The sequence below is a fragment of the Amblyomma mixtum genome, chromosome 1 (genome assembly GCF_055824585.1).
Source record: "Amblyomma mixtum isolate Tamu chromosome 1, ASM5582458v1, whole genome shotgun sequence".
Lineage (NCBI taxonomy): Eukaryota > Metazoa > Arthropoda > Arachnida > Ixodida > Ixodidae > Amblyomma > Amblyomma mixtum.
Genome location: NC_143012.1, coordinates 170,573,978 through 170,594,487, shown reverse-complemented (window position 1 = coordinate 170,594,487; position 20,510 = coordinate 170,573,978). Strand labels below are relative to the sequence as shown.

Here is a 20,510-nt window from a genome sequence, read left to right as displayed (position 1 = left end):
TGGTCGCTGACCAGCACAGCTAATTTTCACTCAACCTAAGTTCTCCAACGGAACATGACTGTATGCTATACAGGGTGTTTCTTCCGAGACTTTACAAAATATTTAAATACACTCTTTTTAAAGTTAGAATACCACTTTTTCTGCCTTAGCACTGTCAGCGGTGATCTACATCAGAATACAACTAAGATGTGCTAACTAGCAGGATGGTTAAACAATATATAACAGTTAACTTTTTAACCATTACTGTTAGGCTCTTAATTATTGACATGCACGTAACCCACCGTAATTAATATCAATGACAGTTTTCAGATTTTGGAACACGCGATTGACCTCGGTACTGTGGTCGAACAAATTTTGGCTATTACGACGAGTTACGTGCACTGCAGAGGTTACTTTGACTGCAAGTTTCCCGAAAGCGTATGCATTTTAGCGTGATGTAGCCAAATAATGCTGGCCCACAGGGGCCAGAGTCGAATCCGTGCTCAGCGCAGAAACCTGCCATATGCCAGCCTTCCTGGTTAGCTCAGTTGGTTGACTGACTGCTCCCGGCAAGCGGTGGTCCGGGATTCAAAACCAGGACTAGGACGCTTTTTAGGACGAAAGCCTTTCATGCCTCATCGTTGTCGACAGAGGGTTATCAGCAGAGGTGTCACGCAATGGGATTAGAACCAACATCCTTTCGTGGCGCAGCGGAGCGTGCTAATGGCCACGCTACTTCCTGCCAACGCGTATGTAGCTCTCCTTGTCAAGGACGGTGGAGAGTGCTTGATGAAAGGCGTCGAATCAGACGGATACCTCCGAAACGCCCTCCAGTGCCTAAAGCATTTCAGATTCATAACAATTGTGTACTTAATTAACATCTTAACCACACATCAGTGACACAAGCGGGAGCACCACGCTTAAGGCTCTCGCCTCACCGCACTTTAGGTCAACAAAGTGCCCCCCTGAATTTTATTTTGATACGTTGGTACTTATGGTGGCCATTCCCCGCACTTAGCCGTTCTATGTTTGTTTTTCTCTCAGTCTGTCATTCTGCTTGCATGAAGCCTGCTTTGTGGCAGGTTACCCTCCTGCCCGTCGGCTTGCGGGCAACCTGCCGAAGTGTGTGTGAGTGTGTGTGCGTGCGTGCGTGCGTGTGTGTGTGTGTGCGTGTGTGTGTGTGTGTGTGTGTGTGTGTGTGTGTGTGTGTGTGTGTGTGTGTGTGTGTGTGTGTGTGTGTGTGTGTGTGTGTGTGTGTGTGTGTGTGTGTGTGTGTGTGTGTGTGTGTGTGTGTGTGTGTGTGTGTGTGTGTGTGTGTGTGTGTGTGTGTGTGTGTGTGTGTGTGTGTGTGTGTGTGTGTGTGTGTGTGTGTGTGTGTGTGTGTGTGTGTGTGTGTGTGTGTGTGTGTGTGTGTGTGTGTGTGTGTGTGTGTGTGTGTACACACCGGCCACTGCCCACCGCGTTGTGGGCACAGTGCCCACCGCGGCAGGTGGCAGTACAATTATTGATTGGTCGTGAGATCTGGCTCTGGAAGTGCAACCCGAGTCTCAAGAGCTCCATCGAATGCAGCCCTTGCCATTGCAGGAGAGTAACTCGCCGCTTAACCGCTGCACCATTTCCTCAGGAGTGCTATGAGGACTCACAGGGATGTATGATTGCAAAGTAGAGAATGGCCAAGTCCGCATATGTGAACAAAAACTCATTATCGTAATAAAAACAACCGTGAACAATGCTTTCGAACACCGGCACCGAAGTTAAAGCAAAATGTTAGCGCACCTAATTCGCATTTGGCTGAACTGCGCAAATCGGTTCCGCAATGGCGTAGAGATCGAGCATCAGCCTCGCATGCAAGAGGACCGGTGCTCGAATCCCGTTGCTGCGCAATTCCTCACCGGGTTATTGCATAACCAGGCCTGGGGGGTGGCCTGATTTCGGTGACCAGAACTGGCAACAGACTTCCTCACCAGAACACGATTTGGCCCCCCTGGTGTAGTACTTGGCCGCATTCTTCTGTGAACAAACCAATTAACCCTCGCCCCTCAGTCCCCAGCGGCTGCGGAGCAACTGACCAAAGCGGCGGTCAGACGTGGCACGCAGTGGAGGATGCGAAGAATATCTGGTTCCGGGCAGGCCGCCATTTAAAAATGAACCTGGCAATGTTTACCGCTGGGACCTCACCCAGTGAGGCTAGCTTAGTTGTGCTATTCGAGGAATTAGCGGGAGTTAAATGAGATGTGATATGGCTAGTGAGGTTTGGAGGACAGATGAGGCGTATCCTACTAAAGGCTGGGCATGTACTGTGTTATCGTGGATTATCGGCCAGAAGAGAACGAGGTGTGGGATTCCTCCTCAATCAGGATATATTTTGCAACGTAGAGGAGTTTTCCAGTGTTAACGGAAGTACGACAGCTATCGAAATTAGGCTTAATTATGCTGAACGTGGTGCAGGCCTATGCGCCTACATCAAGCCATGATGACCAGATAGTTGAAAGCTTCTATGAATACGTGGAATTGGAAATGAACAGATTAAAACCACAACATATTGTACTGATGGGTGACTTCGATGCGGAGGTAGGCAAGAAGATAGCTGGAGACCAGGCGGTACGGGCATATGGCTTAGGTTCTAGGAATGGGAGGGGAGAGTTATTAGTAGAGTTCGCAGAAAGAAATAATCTACGGATCATAAATACCTTCTTCCGCAAACTAGAAAATAGGAAGTGGACGTGGAAGAGCCCCAATGGTGGGACTAAAAACGAAATGAACTTCGTACTAAGCGATACCCTGGCATCGTAGAGGATGTGCAAGTCCTCGAAAAGGTGCGTTGTAGCGACCACACACTGGTAAGGTCTCGTATTAGCATACATTTCAAGAGGAAATGGAGGACGCTAGTGAAACGGTAACCCAATAACGAGTTAGCGGTAAGAGGGAAAGTTGAATAATTCAGGGTTTCTCTGCAGAACAGATATTCTTCTTTAACTGGGGAAGACGACCGTAATGCTGAAACAATGAACGATAATCTCACAGCTATCGCTACGGAGTGCGCCGTAGAAGTAGGCGTTAGGGATGGTTAGACAGGATACTGGAAAGCTATCCTAGGAGGCTACTAAGGAACGCCAAAGCATGAGGGCATCTAACTTTACAGACAGAATAGACCTAGCAGATCTATCAAAGTGAAATAAATAAGTGCAAGGAAGCCTACATAAGGAGGTTTAATATGGAGAGAATCGAGAATGCTCTAAAGACCGTACGTAGCCTAAAGTGGTGAGGAGGAAATTAGGCATAGGTGAAAAGCAGATGTATGCGTTAAGAGACAAATAGGGCAATATCATTACCAATAAAAATAAGATTGTTCAAATAGTCGTAAAGTTCTACACACATCTGTATAGTAGCTAATGCAACAAAAACATTAGTGAGAAAGTAGCCCACAGGAATGGGACATCCCGGCAGTAACGAAAGAGGAAGTAAAGAAAATCTTAGGAGCAATGGAAAGGGGGTAACCAGCTACTGAGGATCAGGTGACAGCATATTAAGGCGAAAGCCTTTAATGCCTCATCGTTGTCGACAGAAGGTTGTCTGCAGAAGGTGGTCAGTAGAGGTGTCACGCTTTTCTAGTCGCACCACAAAAAAAAATATCTGTGCACGACGGGATTAGAACCACAACCCTTCCGTTCCGCAGCCGAGCGTGCTAATGGCTACGCTACTTCCTGCCAACGCATATGTAGTTCTCCTTGTCTACGATGCTGGAGAGTGTTTGCAGAATGCGCTGAATCAGACGGATGCCTCCCAAACGCAAAGGCTTTCGCCTCATCACACTTTAGTTCAGCAAAGTGCCCTCCTGAATTTTTTATTTTTGCGGAAGGACAGAGGGGAGTTTGTGCTAGAAAAACTAGCCACCCAGTATGCTCAATGCCTTGTGAACTGGAGCGTACCAGAAGCTTGAAAGAACGCAAACATTGTCTTACTTCACAAGAAAAGAGACGTCAAGGACTTGAAAAATTACAGACCGATCACTTTAGTGTTCGTTAGCTACGAGGTATTTACTAATGTAATCGCTAATAGAGTCCGCACAACCTTAGACTTGAATCAACAAAATTATGAGGCAGGCTTTCGCAAAGAATACACGACAATAGACCGTATTCACACTATAAGTGAGGCGATAGAGAAGTGCTGAGAATATAACCGATTCCTATGTATAACATTTGTCGATTACGAGAAAGCATTTGAGTAAGTGGAAACCTCAGCTGTCATGCAGGTATTGCGGAATCATGAGAGTGGTATGTGCGAATATTTGAAGATATCTATAACGACTGCAAAGCTACCATAGTCCTCCAGGAATTGATCAATAAAATTCCAATAATGAAGGGTGCAAAGCAGGGAGACATGATCTCGCCAATGCTCTTCACCGCCTGTTTACAGGAGCTATTCCTAGGCCCCAGTTCGGAACAGTTGGGGATAAGAGTTAATGGAGCCTAAGCAAATTGCGATTCGCTGATAACATTGCCTTGCTATGTCACTCAGGACATGAGCCTCAAAGTATGACCACTAACTTAGACGAGCAGAGCAGAACAGCAGGTCTAAAAACTAAAATGCCGAAAAGCAAAGTAATGTTCGACCGTCCAACAAGGGAAGAGCAGTTATCAATTGGTGGCGAAGTTCTGGAAGTAGTAAGGAAATATATCTACTTAGGGCAGGTACTGACCGCTGATCCGGATCATGAGAGGTAATTAACTAGAAGGATAAGAAAGGGGTGGAGCGCATATGGCACGTTATCTCAGATCATTAATGGCAGCTTACCAGTATCCCTGAAGGGAAAAGTATACAACATCTATATCTTACCGGTACTCACCTATGGGCAGAAACGTGGACGCTAACGAAGAGGGTTCAGCCTAAGTTAAGGATAAAGGAGTGAGCTATGGAAAGAATAATGATAGGTGTAACGTTAGGAGATTGTAGCGGGCGGAGTGAGCCAGGGAACAAACATGGTTTTATCACATTGTAGACGAAATCACGAAGAAATGGGATTGGAGAGTGCCTGCAATGCAAAGGCAAGATAACCGCTGGTCGTTAAGGAAGTGGATTTCAACAGGAGGCAAGCGTAGCAGGGAGCGGCAGAAAGTTAGGTGGGCGGATGAGATTTATAAGTTTGCGGGGTACAGTGGCCGCAACTGCGAATGGACAGGGTTAATTCGAGAGGCAAGGAAGAGGCCTTTGGCCTCCAGTGGGCATAGTCAGGCTGATGATGATGATCATAATGACGCAAATCGACCGTAATTTTTTGCTGTAAAAATGTAGTTTCTGCTGAAGCTATATAGCTTTCCTTTGTAGTCATATCGCTGCGCTTGGATGGATGCTAATAAGATACTCCCTTATTACAAATCTGCGCCAACTTGGGGGATTCCCCTAGAATTATTTGACCAAGCCGCATCAGTCACGAAGGCTCAGCTGCAGCGAGGACAAGCAAGGACAACGCCAGAGAGGCGCGTCCTGTCTCAGGGTGGTTGAAGCATGAGCCAGCTTATTTTCTCTTTCGCATTAATACGTGTTTCGGCTAAAACACAAAAGAAGCGACTGCTCATTCCGAAGGGGAAGCGGAAATATCTTAATAATAATCGTACTCGGCTACCGCGGTAAGGGAGGCCAGTAGTTCGTGCTCTCAGTAAGCTGCCGGAGAAAAAGGAGAGGAGGTGCGCCGCCTCGCCTGGGCAAGATGAAAGCGATTAGATGATCGCGCACCAACGTCATCGAACGACGTTTTTGAAATTGAGAAGCTGTATTAGGGAGCTCTCTTTGAATCCACTCCGTTACCCTTAAGAACCAGCGGTTATCTTGCCTTCGTATTACATGCCCTGCCCAAGCCCATTTCTTCCTCTTGATTTCAACTAAGATGTCAATAACCCGCATTTGTTCCCTCACCCACTCCGCCCTCTTTCGATCTCTTAATGGTACACCTATCATTTTCATTTCCATAGCTCGCTGCGTTGTTCTCTTTGTTAGCTTCCACGTTTCTGCCCCATAGGTGAATACCGGTCGGATACAGCTGTTGTATACTTTTCTCTTCAGGGATATTGGTAAGCTACCATTCATGATCTGAGAGAACCTGCCATATGCGCTCCACCCCGTTCTTATTCTTCTAGTTATTTCCCTCTCATGATCCGCATCTGCGGTCACTACCTGCCCTAAGTAGACATATTCTCTTACTACTTCCTGCACCTCGCTACCAAATGCGAACTGCAGTTCCCTTGCTAGGCTGTTGAACATTACTTTGGTTTTCTGCATGTTAATTCTTACCCCCACCGTTCTGCTCTGCCTGTCTAGCTGATTGATCATGCTTTGCAGTTCTTGTCCTGAGTGGCTTAACAAGGCAATCTCATCAGCGAATCGCAAATTACTTAGGTATTCTCCATTAGCTCCTATCCCCAACTTTTCCGATTCCAGTCCCCGGAATACCTCCTGTAAGCAGGCAGTGAAGAGCATTGGCGAGATCGTGTCTCCCGGCCTGACACCTTTCCGTATTGGAATTTTATTGCTGACTTTATGGAGAACTACAGTAGCTGTGCAATCGTTATAAATATCTTCCAATATTTTCACATAACACTCTTCTACACCCTGATTCCGCAATGCCTGCATGACAGCTGAGGTTTCCACTGAGTCAAATGCTTTTTCGTAATCAATGAAGGCTATATATAGGGGTTGGTAATATTCTGCTCATTTCTCTATCACCTGATTGATAGTGTGAATGTGGTCTATTGTCGAGTATCCTTTACGAAAGCCTGCCTGATCATTTGGTTGACTAAAATCCAAGCAAACGTAGCAAGGGACGGCAGAAAGTTAGGTGGGCGGATGAGATTAAGAAGTTTGCGGGGATACAGTGGCGGCAACTGACAAAGGACAGGGTTAATTGGAGAGACATGGGAGAGGCCTTTGCCCTGCAGTGGGTGCAGTCAGGCTGATGATGATGATGATTAGGGAGCTCATCCACGCCGGAAGTCATTTCGTTACATGCGTCGCTCGCCCAGACCTCGCGTGTCTTGTGCGCGCCGAGCAGCCAAATGGGAGCGAAAATGGATAGACGTCGCAGACACCGGCAAAAGCTGCCATCGTAAATTAGCAGCAGCATTGGTGTCAGTAAAGGCAGGGGGTCTGCTGAAAATTTGGATTCTTTGCATGTTTAGTCTGTGTGTTCTTTTTATGGTATTCGTTTAAGTCTGGTTAGCGAGACGTAACCCAGACACCTCCCGCTTGTTACCCTTAGGGTGAAGGCACTCTCTGAACAAGGGCACGGGAGAGAGCCAAAGGTTGAAGCGAACCGAGAGCTCCTCCATTTGGAGGAACAAGAGAAAACGGTAGAATGGGCGAGGAAAGGACAGGGGGAGGGGGGGGGGTGCAATGCAGGTCATGTGTTTTCGTGCTCTTGCTTACCTCCTAATGAACAGGTAGACTGTTTTTTCGTGTTGTAATAAGGAAAAGTACGTAAAAGGACAACGGTATATTGTCATCGAAGCATTTGGTACTAAACGAAGAAAAAATTCAATCAGTTAACACAGTGACCTCTCGTACATTTCCTGGCCTCTCCCCCGGGAGGCTGGCATGTTTTCCTGTCTTCCTGCTCAAAGAAGGGTAAATTCAGGGGGAAAAAGCAGCCTCGGCGAGGGGAAAACTTCTCGCGAAGCTCTGTGGCTCCTACTGGCTCATTTGCCATGGACTAGTCGACTCCACGGACAGCTGATTTCAAAGACGCCCAGAAGGATGTGCTGTGAGAAAGAAGGGCGACTGACTACGCTGGCCTCTCCGCCCTGCCCGTACCGTCGATGGCGACGCCCAGTGCTCATTGTATGGTAACGGATAAACATCATGCTCCCAAAGTCGAACAGCAGCGGGGACGCCGTTGCGGGGAGAGCTTTGCGCTGCATTGTTCGCATTAGAGAACAGCTTAGCCGATTTAATTTTCTGGTACGGTGGCCGCAACATGCGGCTTCTGACAGCATGGTACAGCACTGGCGATGCATATTGATGTGGCTCTATCTGGGAGAAGAAGGGCTGCGACGCACATTGAGCTGTCTGTAATCGGGAAAAGAAAGATCTCTGGGCTCGACACATGCCTTCTCTATAAACGCTGCTCTTTACAGCAGTTCGCCGCCTGTGTCTTGGCCACTCCGCCGTAGGGGGTATGTGCCATTTTATTTGAGGCCAACCAACCAACAAACAAAACGAAACTGGGCGATGGCCGCATTTCATTGGCTTCATGTTCCTTACAACAGTAAGAGGTTTAGGGGTTGAAATTGCTCCACTGCGGACTAATAAGTCTCGTCCGGCACTAGCTGTCGCGTGTACTTCGCTACATTTCTTGATCGTTCATGAAAGAGCTAATGATTTATAATGCCTCCTTCCGAACTAATCAAAATGGCTCTTGCAGGCGATTGCGGCTACTACGACGAGCACGGGCGGTTCTACATCGCTGACCGACTGAAGCACATGATAAAGTGCATGGCCAACCAGGTGGTTCCTGCCGAGTTAGAAGAGCTGCTGCTTCGCGAACACGCTGCCGAGATCGCCGAGGTGTGTGTCGTGGGCCTGCCACACGGCGAGCTGGGAGAGGCACCCGCGGCAGCTGTCGTGCTCACAGAAGAAGGCAGCAGGCGCGACCGCCAGCGACTCGTCGAGAGCTTCAACGGTGCTGTGCAACGTGAGTGCTTGGGGCTGCAGTCTGGCGTTCACCTCTGCGGACACGGCATGCAGGCCAGGAGGGAAGCGTGGATAGGTCGAGGTGCCTTGTTTACGAGATACGTGCTGTCTAGAATTTCGTTGGCCATACGAGTTTAGATACTCCTATGTACACAGACACAAGCACACGCTGAAACCACGCCATCTTAGCTTGTTTGAAACACAGGTGCACATGGTGTTGCCCCAACCGGTATAACATTTATTTGCTCTCAGCGACAGTGGTGGAGACATCAAACCTATCTTCCCAGCCGAGGCCTCATGACAAACGCCCCGAGAGTCGTTCTTTTTCGCCCGTTCAAAGATGCATACAAGATGATCGCGAAGTGACATTTGTTGGGCTATGATATCTTGAGCGATACGAAACATGTCAAACAAAAGAAATTAAAGCGCATCAACTCTGACGCCCTTCATTAATCCTGTTCATTCCGATGCGATAGAGCGAGCGCACTGTTTATGTTGGGAACCTTTCCGCCGAGAAAAGCCTTTGCAATCTCGACGAAGTTCTTAAATTTGAAGTAAATGAAGCAATACTTTCTTCGCAATGCCTTTAGAAAACTGATCATGCCATAATTATTGAAGACGACTCTGCAACTTGCGGTGCTTACCAAAACTACGCCAGTGCGGTAAATGTAAACCTGGTTCTCCAATGTTTTTTTTTCGTTGCGAAAAGTAGTTTTGAATGTGCAATGTAAAGTGCACTGTCCGAGCTCAGACAGTGCACGCAAGGTCCGGTCATGGGGCGAACAGAGTGGCAGCCATGCGGCTACGCCATCAGATTTCTCCTGGCGAACGGCAAAGAGCAATGAATACAGCTTTTTCTCGCGTAGCAGTCTTATTTGGCGACTTGCGAAGCTCACTTAACAAACATCGCCCTCTGTCATGTTCCACGCACATCAGCGCTTTATATGAATATAAATTCTCACGAAATTATTCTGCTTCATCATCTTTCGGAATTAATCTTGATGGCAAAACCACGCGGGGAAAGTTGGGTACCTCTTTAACCCTGCCTAAAGCAGGGTGTTGACCCGGAGCCGAACCTGTACCAAAAACCGGATCTGAACTCGTATTTTTGTCTGGAACTGGAATCGAACTGAACCGATAAAATTTACGCCATCTTGGAAGTAAACCCGAACCGGAACAATTCAAAGGAACTCTTCCGAACGATTTCGGGACTCGATTCCACACAACTTTTTGCAACCTGGCATATACTTTTTTCCAGGCAAAACAAGATATACTAGCTGGTAGATTCAGCCACCGAAAGCTGCCTGCACTAGGCAGTCGAAAATGCAACCAGACTATGCTTTCGGGAATTCTAAAGCGTTGTACGCCAGATTCACGTGAAATACTGAGTTTATTACCGTGTCCTCGTTTAATATGTTTGTGTACGGTTTTGATCGACTTGTTGGCACTGCTTTAACTTATAACACACTGAGCGAGAGTAGATTGCCTTTTTTTCGTCATGTAAATTAAATATGTGAAACATAGTGAACGACCCAACCACGTAAGCAGCAGTTACTTTGGAAGCATCTGTTGTCTCAGATAGCTTATACTAAATAGGACCCCCCCCCCCCCCCCCCCGATGGCTCAGTGGCTGTGGCCCTTGGCTGCTGATCCCAGGGTCGAGGGTTCGATCCCGGCCGCTGGGGTCGGATTTTGATTCTGCAAAATGCAAAAGCGTGCGTGCACTGTGCGATGTCAGCGCATATTGTCCCAGCTAGTCTACGTTATTCTGTAGTTTTCCAGTAAACAACGTTCCTCAGAGATCGTGTTCCTTCGACACCTTAAATCCCAAGTATTATTGGTATTAATACAAAATAAAGGATGTATGAATTGGTGAAGCTTTTTTTTCATAATTCGTACACTATGTTGCATGCGACAGAAATAGGCAAGAAATAGGCAAGAAAAGGCGGGCTGGTGGCAGCGGTAGAGATGCTTAAGATAAAAAAAATACAGTCGATTACACGATGCGATGTACATGAACAGGATAGGGTTTCAAGGCCATGCTTCACGAAAAGGTCGGTGGAATTGGTGATCGGGGACCTTATTGGTAGTGCAGTTTTAAATTTTGGGACCGCTTTACGCACCTTAAGTGAACACGGTTTCTTTTCTTTCAGACAACATGAGACGTTAGCGCGTAGATTTGCCCCCCCTCAGCTGTCTGCTGTATACAGTGAGAAAATGATATCCAGTATACAACAACAAAACTGAAAGAATTCATCAGTGGGCTCTTATTTTATTTCCTACCCGATAAGGCAGTTACCACTCTCAGGTTGTCTGGGTAAATGGCGGATGTGCACATTTTCTTGTCTCTGATGTGTCGTATGGCTAACAGGATACCTTACATTCGGCAGTAAATATGCTTGAGTGTTGGTTCACATTTTTTATTTTGAAAACTTCGGTCCACGTGCTCCACATGACACTAGAGAAGACTTTGATGTCTCAGTGTAAAACTAATCGAACCTGTACTTTGCCTGCTAGGATATGAAGTGTTACTCTTTAGCAATCGATAGCCCGTGCGTTTCTATTTGAAATAACGGATTTCGCAGTTGACAGCCTGCCTTTCCCAAGTTACAATGACATTTCTGCAGAGGTCATTTGAAGACTGCAATCCGGAATGTTCAAGTTTCGGTATTCCTCGCTAATGTGACGGCGTGTGGCGATATTAATGCCGGTTTTATCGAAAACAGTTCTGTGCTTGCTGTCTCCAGCAGAAGCTGTCGGTTTAGATCTCGAGTTGGGGTATTACCTTCGCAGAGTAAGTTATGTCTTTAAAGTTCCTTCGTTCCAGTGACCATCGGCCTATCTTCGCATAGGGTTAGTTGGTGGTGGCGAAAAAACTTTTATTGGGGCCATCCTTAAGAGGAAGCCAGAGTGGGTGGGGATAGGGATAAGGCGGTAGAAGGAGAACAGTGTGCCCTCGCCGTGGCGCTAAGCGGCCAGGATCCGGCGGACCCTGGCAACCTCTGTGGCCCAAATTACCATCCAGAGCAGAACCTTCGGCTGTGAGCTGTGCGGCACGGCCTGCCATCTCCTCTGGTCGCCGAGTGTCAGGAAACGGGGAGGAGTTGGAGTATTAGGGCAGTTCCTAAGTATGTGATAGACAACCGCCTTGGGTGGCTGGCATAATTTGCAGGCCAGACGACAGTGAACACAAAGAGAGTTCCGGAAAAATCTGTATCTCAGACTACTACTTGACAGAAACTCTTGAAAAGACTCAAAATCACCCTCTACGATGAAATGTCAGGTCAGCATAACATTTCTCTAGGCCTCGCAAAAAACCTTTATATTCCACCTCTTCTCAAAACCACCCTACCTGAGCATGACAAAGATCGTCGAACAGTTAGAGCAGCCTCCATAAGCACTACGCACACATCCAGATGGAGCGGAATATTCGCCACATCGGCCTATGCCATCTAGGTACTTAAGTGTGATCATAATCGCTGCTCAGCTTTAGCTCTCAATCAAGTTCAACATCCTGTCGGCGCTGAAGAGAGCTATGTCTCTGGCTATTACTCAAAGAAAGAAAAAAAGACATATGCTCTGATTCTAAATCAGCCATCACAAATTTGGCCAAAGAGTTCACACACAAGCACATCGTGTTGTGTACTGTGCTACAGCACCGCATCAGCGTATAACACTCATCTGGGCTCCTGCGCCCAATCACGCCCGAGAACACGTCACGCGGATTTTCGGTAGCCTCCCGACACTTCGCAGTGCCAGGCAACGAATGATTACATACCGTGAAATCACGCGCATTGCGCGGTTCCCAATTAGTTTATTCCCCTCCCCATAAATAATTCACTAAGGCCGATCAAGTGGTTTGGTGACTGATCAAAACAGGCACTGCTGCTGGACATAATGGCTAACAATGGGGCTAGCTAGAAAAGCACCGGTGGCGGGAGGGAGTCCGAGGTAGTGGACTGGGTCAAGCATATTTAGGGCACACCTTGATGCTGACTCGAACGTTATCGAGCAATAGTCAAAGCATGAAAGCACTACACTATTCAGAAGGCTGAAGAGCGAGTCGCGGTCCGTACCCCATGACTGATTGGAGAGGATTTTCATTAGGTTCATTGCTTTCCCATTCTTGTTCACTGTGTTTATTTCAGTCGCAACTTTCCGTCGTTCGCGATGAAAGAACATTTTTGTGAACTGCAACATCAAGGACTATGTAGTCTTTGCGACCGAGAAGGCTTTGAACGTTTAATGTCATGTTGACGTCAAGCCTAATGCCACGCTGCTTAGAAAATAGCACACAGGCACTCTTTTCACAGTAAAGTTTAAACCCAATGTCATCAGCCAAGCTAGAGAGTTTGATAACCACCAGCTAAATCTGCCGTTCACAAAATCCAAATTACAGGACTAGAAACTTATGTGGACATCACGAACGTACACAGAGATGGAACTAGTTTTGCGCAACATGCAATCCATTTTACTTCCTTGCAGCACGTCATTCTCTTGTGAGAACTGGTTTGACAGTTTATTTCCAACATGAGCTGTAGAGGTAGCTCTTATGGTATTCAGCATGTAAACGGTACTCCATGGTAACGCAGATCACGGAGGATTCCAGAACCCATGTATAATATGTCTTCTGCAGGTCAAAGAACACAGATAGACAATAGTGTCTATCAGCAAAATCATCCCGGACGTATGAGTCAAATGCGACAAGCTGGTTGGTTATTTACCGGCCAAAACTGAAGGTGGCTCGTTATGCCAAGAATCCCATTTAATTGAAGACAACACATAAGATGGCGATTTTTCATTTTTTTTTTCTAGTTAGCAAGAAAGGTGGTTGCTTTCTCTTGTTTCAACAGCGGGACAATAACAACCTGTCTGCATGTTTTGTGCAAACGTCCAGAAGACTGTATCTTGTTAGAGAGAACGGGTTCGCACGTGCCTTCATGCAGGTATTTAGGCCCATTATTTCAGAGCGTTGCCAGGATCCGCTGCAGAATTACCATATGTCCCATAGGTCCTGTCATGATCGTACTTCCGGCCATATGGGCCCGAGCAAGGAGCAACCGAGGACGGTCGACAAGGCCGACAACCTCGCGACGGCGGCGGTGCAGTGTAGTGCGTGTGATGCCCCCTCGTAGCCTAAGTGGACTAGGGCAGCGGACTTCCTTGAGCGGAGGTGACCACGGCAGCAGTGATGAAGGTCGAGGACCGGCGAAGGCCGAAGATGCGAAGGGGGCGGACGAGGGCTATTAAGGCGGAAGCCTTTAATGCTCATCGTTGTAAGCAGGAGTTGTCGACAGAAATGTCACGCTTTTCAATTGGTCGGAACGGTCGGGACGTCAGTGTGCTCGAATTTCAAACGGGCTAATTGTACTTTGGCTAGTCACCTTGCAACCAAATAAAGGGATCGTATAGTGATGCTCCAAGCAAGTGGGAGTGAGTTAAGTTCATTGCTTAATTACCAAATTAGCCTAATTAACCTTTCTACTCAGGCCAGAGAAATAAATAAAACGGAGTAGGAAATTAGTCGAGTTCGGGAATCGAACCCCGGTCTCCGGAGTGCGAGACGAGCATACTAACCACTCCGCCACAACCATGGAACCAATTAAAGGGATCGTATAGTGATGCTCAAAGTAAGTCGGAATGAGTTCAGTTAATTGCTTAATTACTTAATCAGCCTAATTATCCTTTCTAGTCGGGCCAGATAAATAAATAAAACCGAGTAGAAAATTGGTAGATTTCTGGAATTGAACCCCGCTTTTCGGAGTGCGAGACGAGCATGCTAACCACTGCATGCCAGCTGGATAGCGTGGAATGAACAAAGGCGCGTCTAGTGAATACGGTCTCTTCGTTCACTGCCATCTTCCTCCCTTCCCGTTACAGCGAGTCTCAGGTGTCCACCGAGATATGCGAGACAGATACATTTACTTTCCTCAAAAACCAATTTGCCGACAAGCAAGGCGTAGAACCGAACGGGCGTTGGCGTTCTATGGACTCCCTGGCAGCGTTGTAAGACGCTGTCGCGTTTCACTCTTATAGGTGAAGCGTAACATCTTAACCACACATCAGTGACACAAGCAGCAACGCCGCGCTTAAGGCATCCGCCTCACTGCACTTTAGGTTAACAAAGTGCCCCCCTGAATTTATTTTGTGCTTCAGAATGAAATCTGCGTGGTGTTCTGAGCGGAATACACATTCAAAATGCTGCCCTAGTGCATCTACTTGGTGCCTAATTGAATCACCAGCAGTGCTGACAAGAGGTTCTTGCGTGCAATGGGGCCTTTAAGCGCTCTTATTCGTGGTACACCTTATGTGAGTCGGTATAAGAATTTCTAACTTTCGGCCGCCGCGGTGGCTCAGTGGCTATGGTGCTCGGCTGCTGGCCCGAAAGACGCGGGTTCGATCCCGGCCGCGGCGGCTGAATTTCTTTGGAGGAGAAATTCGAGGCCCGTGTACTGTGCGATTTCAGTGCACGTTAAAGAACCCCAGGTGGTCGAAATTTCCGGAGCCCTTCACTACGGCGTCTCTCATAGCCTTAGTCGCTTTGGGACGTTAAACCCCATAAACCAAACCAGAAACCAAACTTTCTAACTTTCCTCTTTCTACTCACGACGGGTTCGCCCGCCGCACGCTTTTGTCCGCTTAAAGCTTCATAAGCTGTCGACTCTGGCCCAGTGCCACCCTTTCCTTTAATGACAGACGTAGAACGAACTGTAACACGGTAAATGTCACACGGAACATAAGAGAACACTGGCGGGCCGCTGTGGGAAAAACCGCTTGTTTTACCTAGGGCATCAAGAACGCAGAACTGACACCGTCTTTATGCTATTAAGCAGGTATTGGTAGAGAAAGAGGGCAAGTGTAATTCACGTAGCTCTCTAAAAGTTTTTGTGTCCAATGTAATTGTTCTAAGCACTCGAATAACGGAATAAAATCACCTTGCCTTCTTCTTCGTTTCTCGCGAGTGCATACCGTTTCGCGCGAGCAAAAATCTGAATGACGTCACACGCATTTGACTTTTCAGCATATAGCAATGGTCGAATATGGGGCTCATATTATCGTGATGTAAATTACTTCTACTTTCAATGCATCTTGCTTCCCGGGCTATTAATTACTAGCACCGCGATCAATGAGATGTAACAGACTAAGCGGAGTTTTTCCTTCTGCAGCTTTTTTCCATTCACCGGCTTCGGTACTCTAGGAACTCGGTGTGGGAAAGAAATATCTTGTTGTGAAAGTGCCATACGAGTGAACATATTTTTCGCTGCGCTGAAAAGGGCGCCGTGGATTTCAACGACCCTGCGGCGGAATATCGTTTAGGATAATTCGAAGCTATTTTTCATTGTTTCATCTTATGATAAATTTTTCTTAATAATAATTGCAAGCTGGGCTACTTGGTTGGTTGACAGGCTTGAGGGGTTAACAGCACGAAAAACAACAAGGACGAAGGAAGAGAAGACACGACAAGCGCTGTTAAGCTCCTCTTGAAATTACAAAACTTCCTAAGCTCTGTGATGCTCTTTTTATTTCTTGCAGTAGTCTCAAGACGTCATCCTACTGCATTGATAAAAACTTTCCTGTGTCTTCCAAGCTGGCAATAGTTCTTACTTGCTCCTGTGCCGTTTACAAAATGTGATCTTTTTTTTTTAAACTCCGAGCATTCATTTTTTCCTGTCTGGATATTCCATCCTGCTCACCATACGAGCAAGTTCTTGCAGTCTGTCATCCCTCCTGCCAAACTAGCTCAGTGGTAACAGCCTGGGGTTGAGTAAGCTGTTCTTCACTTTATGGACGCTCTGCATCGTATGCCTGTCATCTCTCCACCTGACATGTGACACACCAGAGGTCAATATCTTTTCTAGTCATACAATTAAGGGACGTCTTTGTAATGCTACAGCATACATGAACTGATCAGCAGGCTCCACTGCCATTACGCAGCGTTGCCCTCTTCTGCTGCGGAGATGCCTGCGTTGTTTGTTCTTTCATAGCTTCGCTTCCAATTCATCACGACTTCATCACTTGAAGCAGGCCAACTGTCCGCGTGGTTCGGGTTTGTTATTTCGCGATAAACTCCTGACGAGAGGACATCTGTCAGCGAACTTTTTCGTGAAATTCTCACAGCTGCACACAGGCATGCCACTGCCCGCTTCACTTGTGTGAGAGAACAATTCACCAATTTTTTGCAAATGCTTTGTCACAACGTATCACCTGCCTCAAATTACCGCAACTCAGCGCACTAGCAAAGGACACGTGAGCTGCCAACGTCCAATGTCGCACCACTGGAAAACAAAGTGCGGAAACAGACGCATGAACATCAGCTAAAAAATGTGTGCACAAAGAATGAAGCCTAAACTGAACAAGGTAATAGTTGCCTGATTTGTATTCTGTTGGACGCGGCCGCCAGAAATAGATATCAAGTTCTCGCCGACAAGCTTGTTATACACGATATATAGCTAGGCCAGATTTTTACGCAATCATGACCACAGAGCTCAGTCGCTTTTTGAGCTCGCGAATGGATATTCACCACAGTGCCGTCTTAAACATCTTCGAAGTATAATTGCGCAAAGGTAATAGAGAAGCACAGGAGAGAAAGCTGGTGGGAAAAGCGCGGTTCATTTTAAGGCAAGGTGAAAAACGTAGCGCAAAGAGACGAGGACACAGAAAGACGGACAACAAACGGTGTGTTGTCCGTCTTTCTGTGTCCTCGTCTCTTTGCGCTACGTTTTTCACCTTGCAGTTATGAACCAACAAGCCCAAGCATATACCCTTCATTTTAAGGTTGTTGCATAATCCTGGTCTCTTCTGTTTGCCTTGCATGTTTCGTGATTTGTTCCTTAGAAAGAAACCATGGCCCGGCTATCCTATTGAAAGGTCATTAAGACATGCTTAATCCCATGAATGTTTTCTTTTTCAGCGTCTGCAGCCCTTTACACCTCTCACTTAAAATTTTTTCGGATTACCTTCGATGATCAGGAGATGCCGAAAGGTGCTCTCAAAAAATGCCAGTCGATCTGTGTAATTAGGACAAATGCGGATATGTGCGCTAGCATGAGATGAGGTGTCGGTTGGACATACGACCTACTGAGTGGTACCAGGGTACCAACTAATTACCACCCCAACTTCTTCCATTTAGCTACTGCGGAAGCATCGTTCTAATCATGTTCTCCTCCTAACCGCTGCTGCTCATTCTGTTTAGCTTGGTGTGCTTAGGGGCGGTGCCGACTAAATTGTTCCCCAGGTTCTCGCCTGGTTATCGCCGGCTACACCTTGATGAGTAAGTCACCCGGTGTGCAGGTGAGCACTGGCGCAGTGGTACAAGGCAGTGGTACTTGGCTTGCTTGGTTTGAGGTGCGACCCAGGTTACTCTAACCGCGAGCAGCCTCTCACGACTAAATGGGCTGCCAACTGACACGCTGGGCAGGTTACGCACCACCTGGTGAGCAGTTAAGCAGCCTGCCACAAAACCGGCTTCAAAAAACCAGTCAGACAGACACAAAACCCCGAATGCGGGGGAATGACCATATAAGGTTTTAGTTTATTGGAACTTAACGTCCCGAAGCAACTCAGGCTATGAGGGACGCCGTAGTGAAGGGCTCCGGAAATTTCGACCACCTGGGGTTTTTTAACGTGCAATGACATCGCACAGCACGCGAGCCTCTAGAATTGTGCCATTATCGAAATTCGACCTCCGCGGCCGGGATCGAAGCCGCGTATTTCGGGTCAGTAGCCGAGCGCCGTAACCACTGAGCCACCGCGGCGGGGCGGCCATATAAGTGTTAGCGCCCTAAAAATGATAGGAAAGGCTGTCGGCAAAATGAGCGAATTTTCGAAATGTACTAGTTCTGCGGTATTTGGCGGATACACGAGTGAGCAGAGTGTGGTGGCAACTGACTTCGCGACATCCCAATTAAAATCGTCAAAGTTACTGTTCCCACGGCGTTGGCGGGCCTAATCAGCATTGTGCCCAACTAGAGCGGGAAGAACTTTGTCGGTGTGAATTTCGGGACGATGAATATTTCTATTAGCACGCAGTACTGAACGCAGTATGCAGTACGCAGTATTGAACGTCCGCAAGCTCTCCATAAAGACATGAGATGCCGCAGTAGTAACTATGGGTTTTCGGTGCCCTACTGGTGCTCGCAACATCACTGAATTGAATACCTGCTCCACAGGTCGCATTTAAAATAGATTAAATGTGCAAAAGCAACGTTCTTTAAATTTAGGCACAGACTAGGCCCTGAATACCAAGTAAGGATACCTATTCTGATCTTTCTAAAATTCTAAGAGAGACAAAAACTTTCACCTTAGTTTGGCGTGGTTTCTGTTAGGTCCGCCGACTCCGTGAGAAGAGTAATTTTGGCTGTTTGAAGTTTCGGTTCGATACGTTCCGGCTGCCCTCGAAGCAGTAATCGAAATGTCAGTTGCACTCTCACGCCATCGTGAGACCTGGTGTGGCTTTGCTGCGAAAGACCACAAGGCAGGAGTGCTGACCGCGGTATGCCGGAGAGAAAAAGATTGGCAATAAGTACGCAGAATTTTCCGGAGGTCTTGTGCAACTCCCTGCATACACTTATCATAACAGCAGTCTGCATATCTAAAACGACTGCAAGCCCTTGACTTTTCTTACGCTAGAAGAACAAGTCCTGCATAAAGGTCCTCGCGAGCAGTTCGTACCCTTGCTGCTCCCAGGAGGTTGGTTAGTTAGTGTCTCTGAAGATAAGGTGGGTGTAAGATAGTAGCGGAGTTAGCCTGATATTTTTCTACAGACATTGCTGCATTATAGCGGTACTTAAATTATTAATTAAATGGGAGAGTTTAAGAGACGACGTCAAGCACATCATTTGGAGCCATATCAGTCTCTCGAAGGAATTTTAGAAGTCGCAGTCCCTCCCTCCACGCGGGTAAACAATGCAGACCAGGCCTCTACGCGGGTAAACAATTATTTCAAGTAAATGATTCGCGGCTCCTGCTTTCATGAGTGAAGCGAGTAGGACACAAAAGTTGCAAACTGGGTACCACATAAGGATAGGTTTCACATAATCGCACAGACCACGTGAAGAACACAGCGGAGACGATGCAAGACCTGTTTTTGCATCTATGCTAAGATACAAACAGAAGCCAGGTGGATGAGGTGCATTAGGCTAGTCTGAGGTTTTTTTTAGTTCATTGGTCAGAAGTGCTGGTCGGGCAGAGATCACACGGAAGGGAAAAGGCTCAGTTCCGTTTCTTTGGAGAGTCTCTTGGCATGTTGTGGCGCTTTTCGTCCTGGATCATTAGACAACGCTTCATGGGTAAAGAAACCCGCCACCTCGTTGCCGTACACGTACGTACCTATGCGCGCAGTTATCCACTGGAAACATGTAAAAAAGCCTCTGTTGTGCAGTTACCGCACCAAAAGCACAGACCTTTAGGGCAACCGTTCATTGCGGAACCCATACTCTAAGTTATGAAGGACCAGTTTGGAATTTGTCTAGATGACAAAACAGAAAAAAAGACTACAGAACCATGCGGCTCAGATTTAAAGGTTTCCGTGAGAAGCACCTCTAAGTGTTGTGCATGTTTCGTTTGCGTCAGTGTTCAGTTCGACGAATTTTTTTTTTCAGATTCTGTTCTGGCTCTCTAGCTCTGTAATGTTATTTTCATGAAATTAGTGGTAGAATTAAAACTACGAAGTTAAAGTTTCCGCCAAAATATGAATTGCGAGTAACTTCTCTCCTCGATATCCCCGCCCGAACGCTGCAGATCTCCTTCGAAACAGCGTTCTTTCGAATTCCCTGCATTTCCCTTACACTCGTTCCTTCATACCTGAACAGTTGTCTTATCCACGTACGAAACCAGTTTCTATTTTCTCT

The 20,510-nt window shown here is 47.0% G+C and overlaps 1 protein-coding gene across 1 annotated transcript in view; it reads left to right on the top strand.

The window, feature by feature from the left end:
* The window catches only part of LOC149369774 (luciferin 4-monooxygenase-like), a 101,180-nt gene that overhangs the window by 66,036 nt on the left and 14,634 nt on the right, over nt 1-20,510 (top strand). The window contains exon 7 of the mRNA XM_089559391.1: nt 8,393-8,662. Coding sequence (XP_089415517.1) covers nt 8,393-8,662 — 270 coding nt within the window. The remainder of the gene's footprint in view (nt 1-8,392; nt 8,663-20,510) is intronic.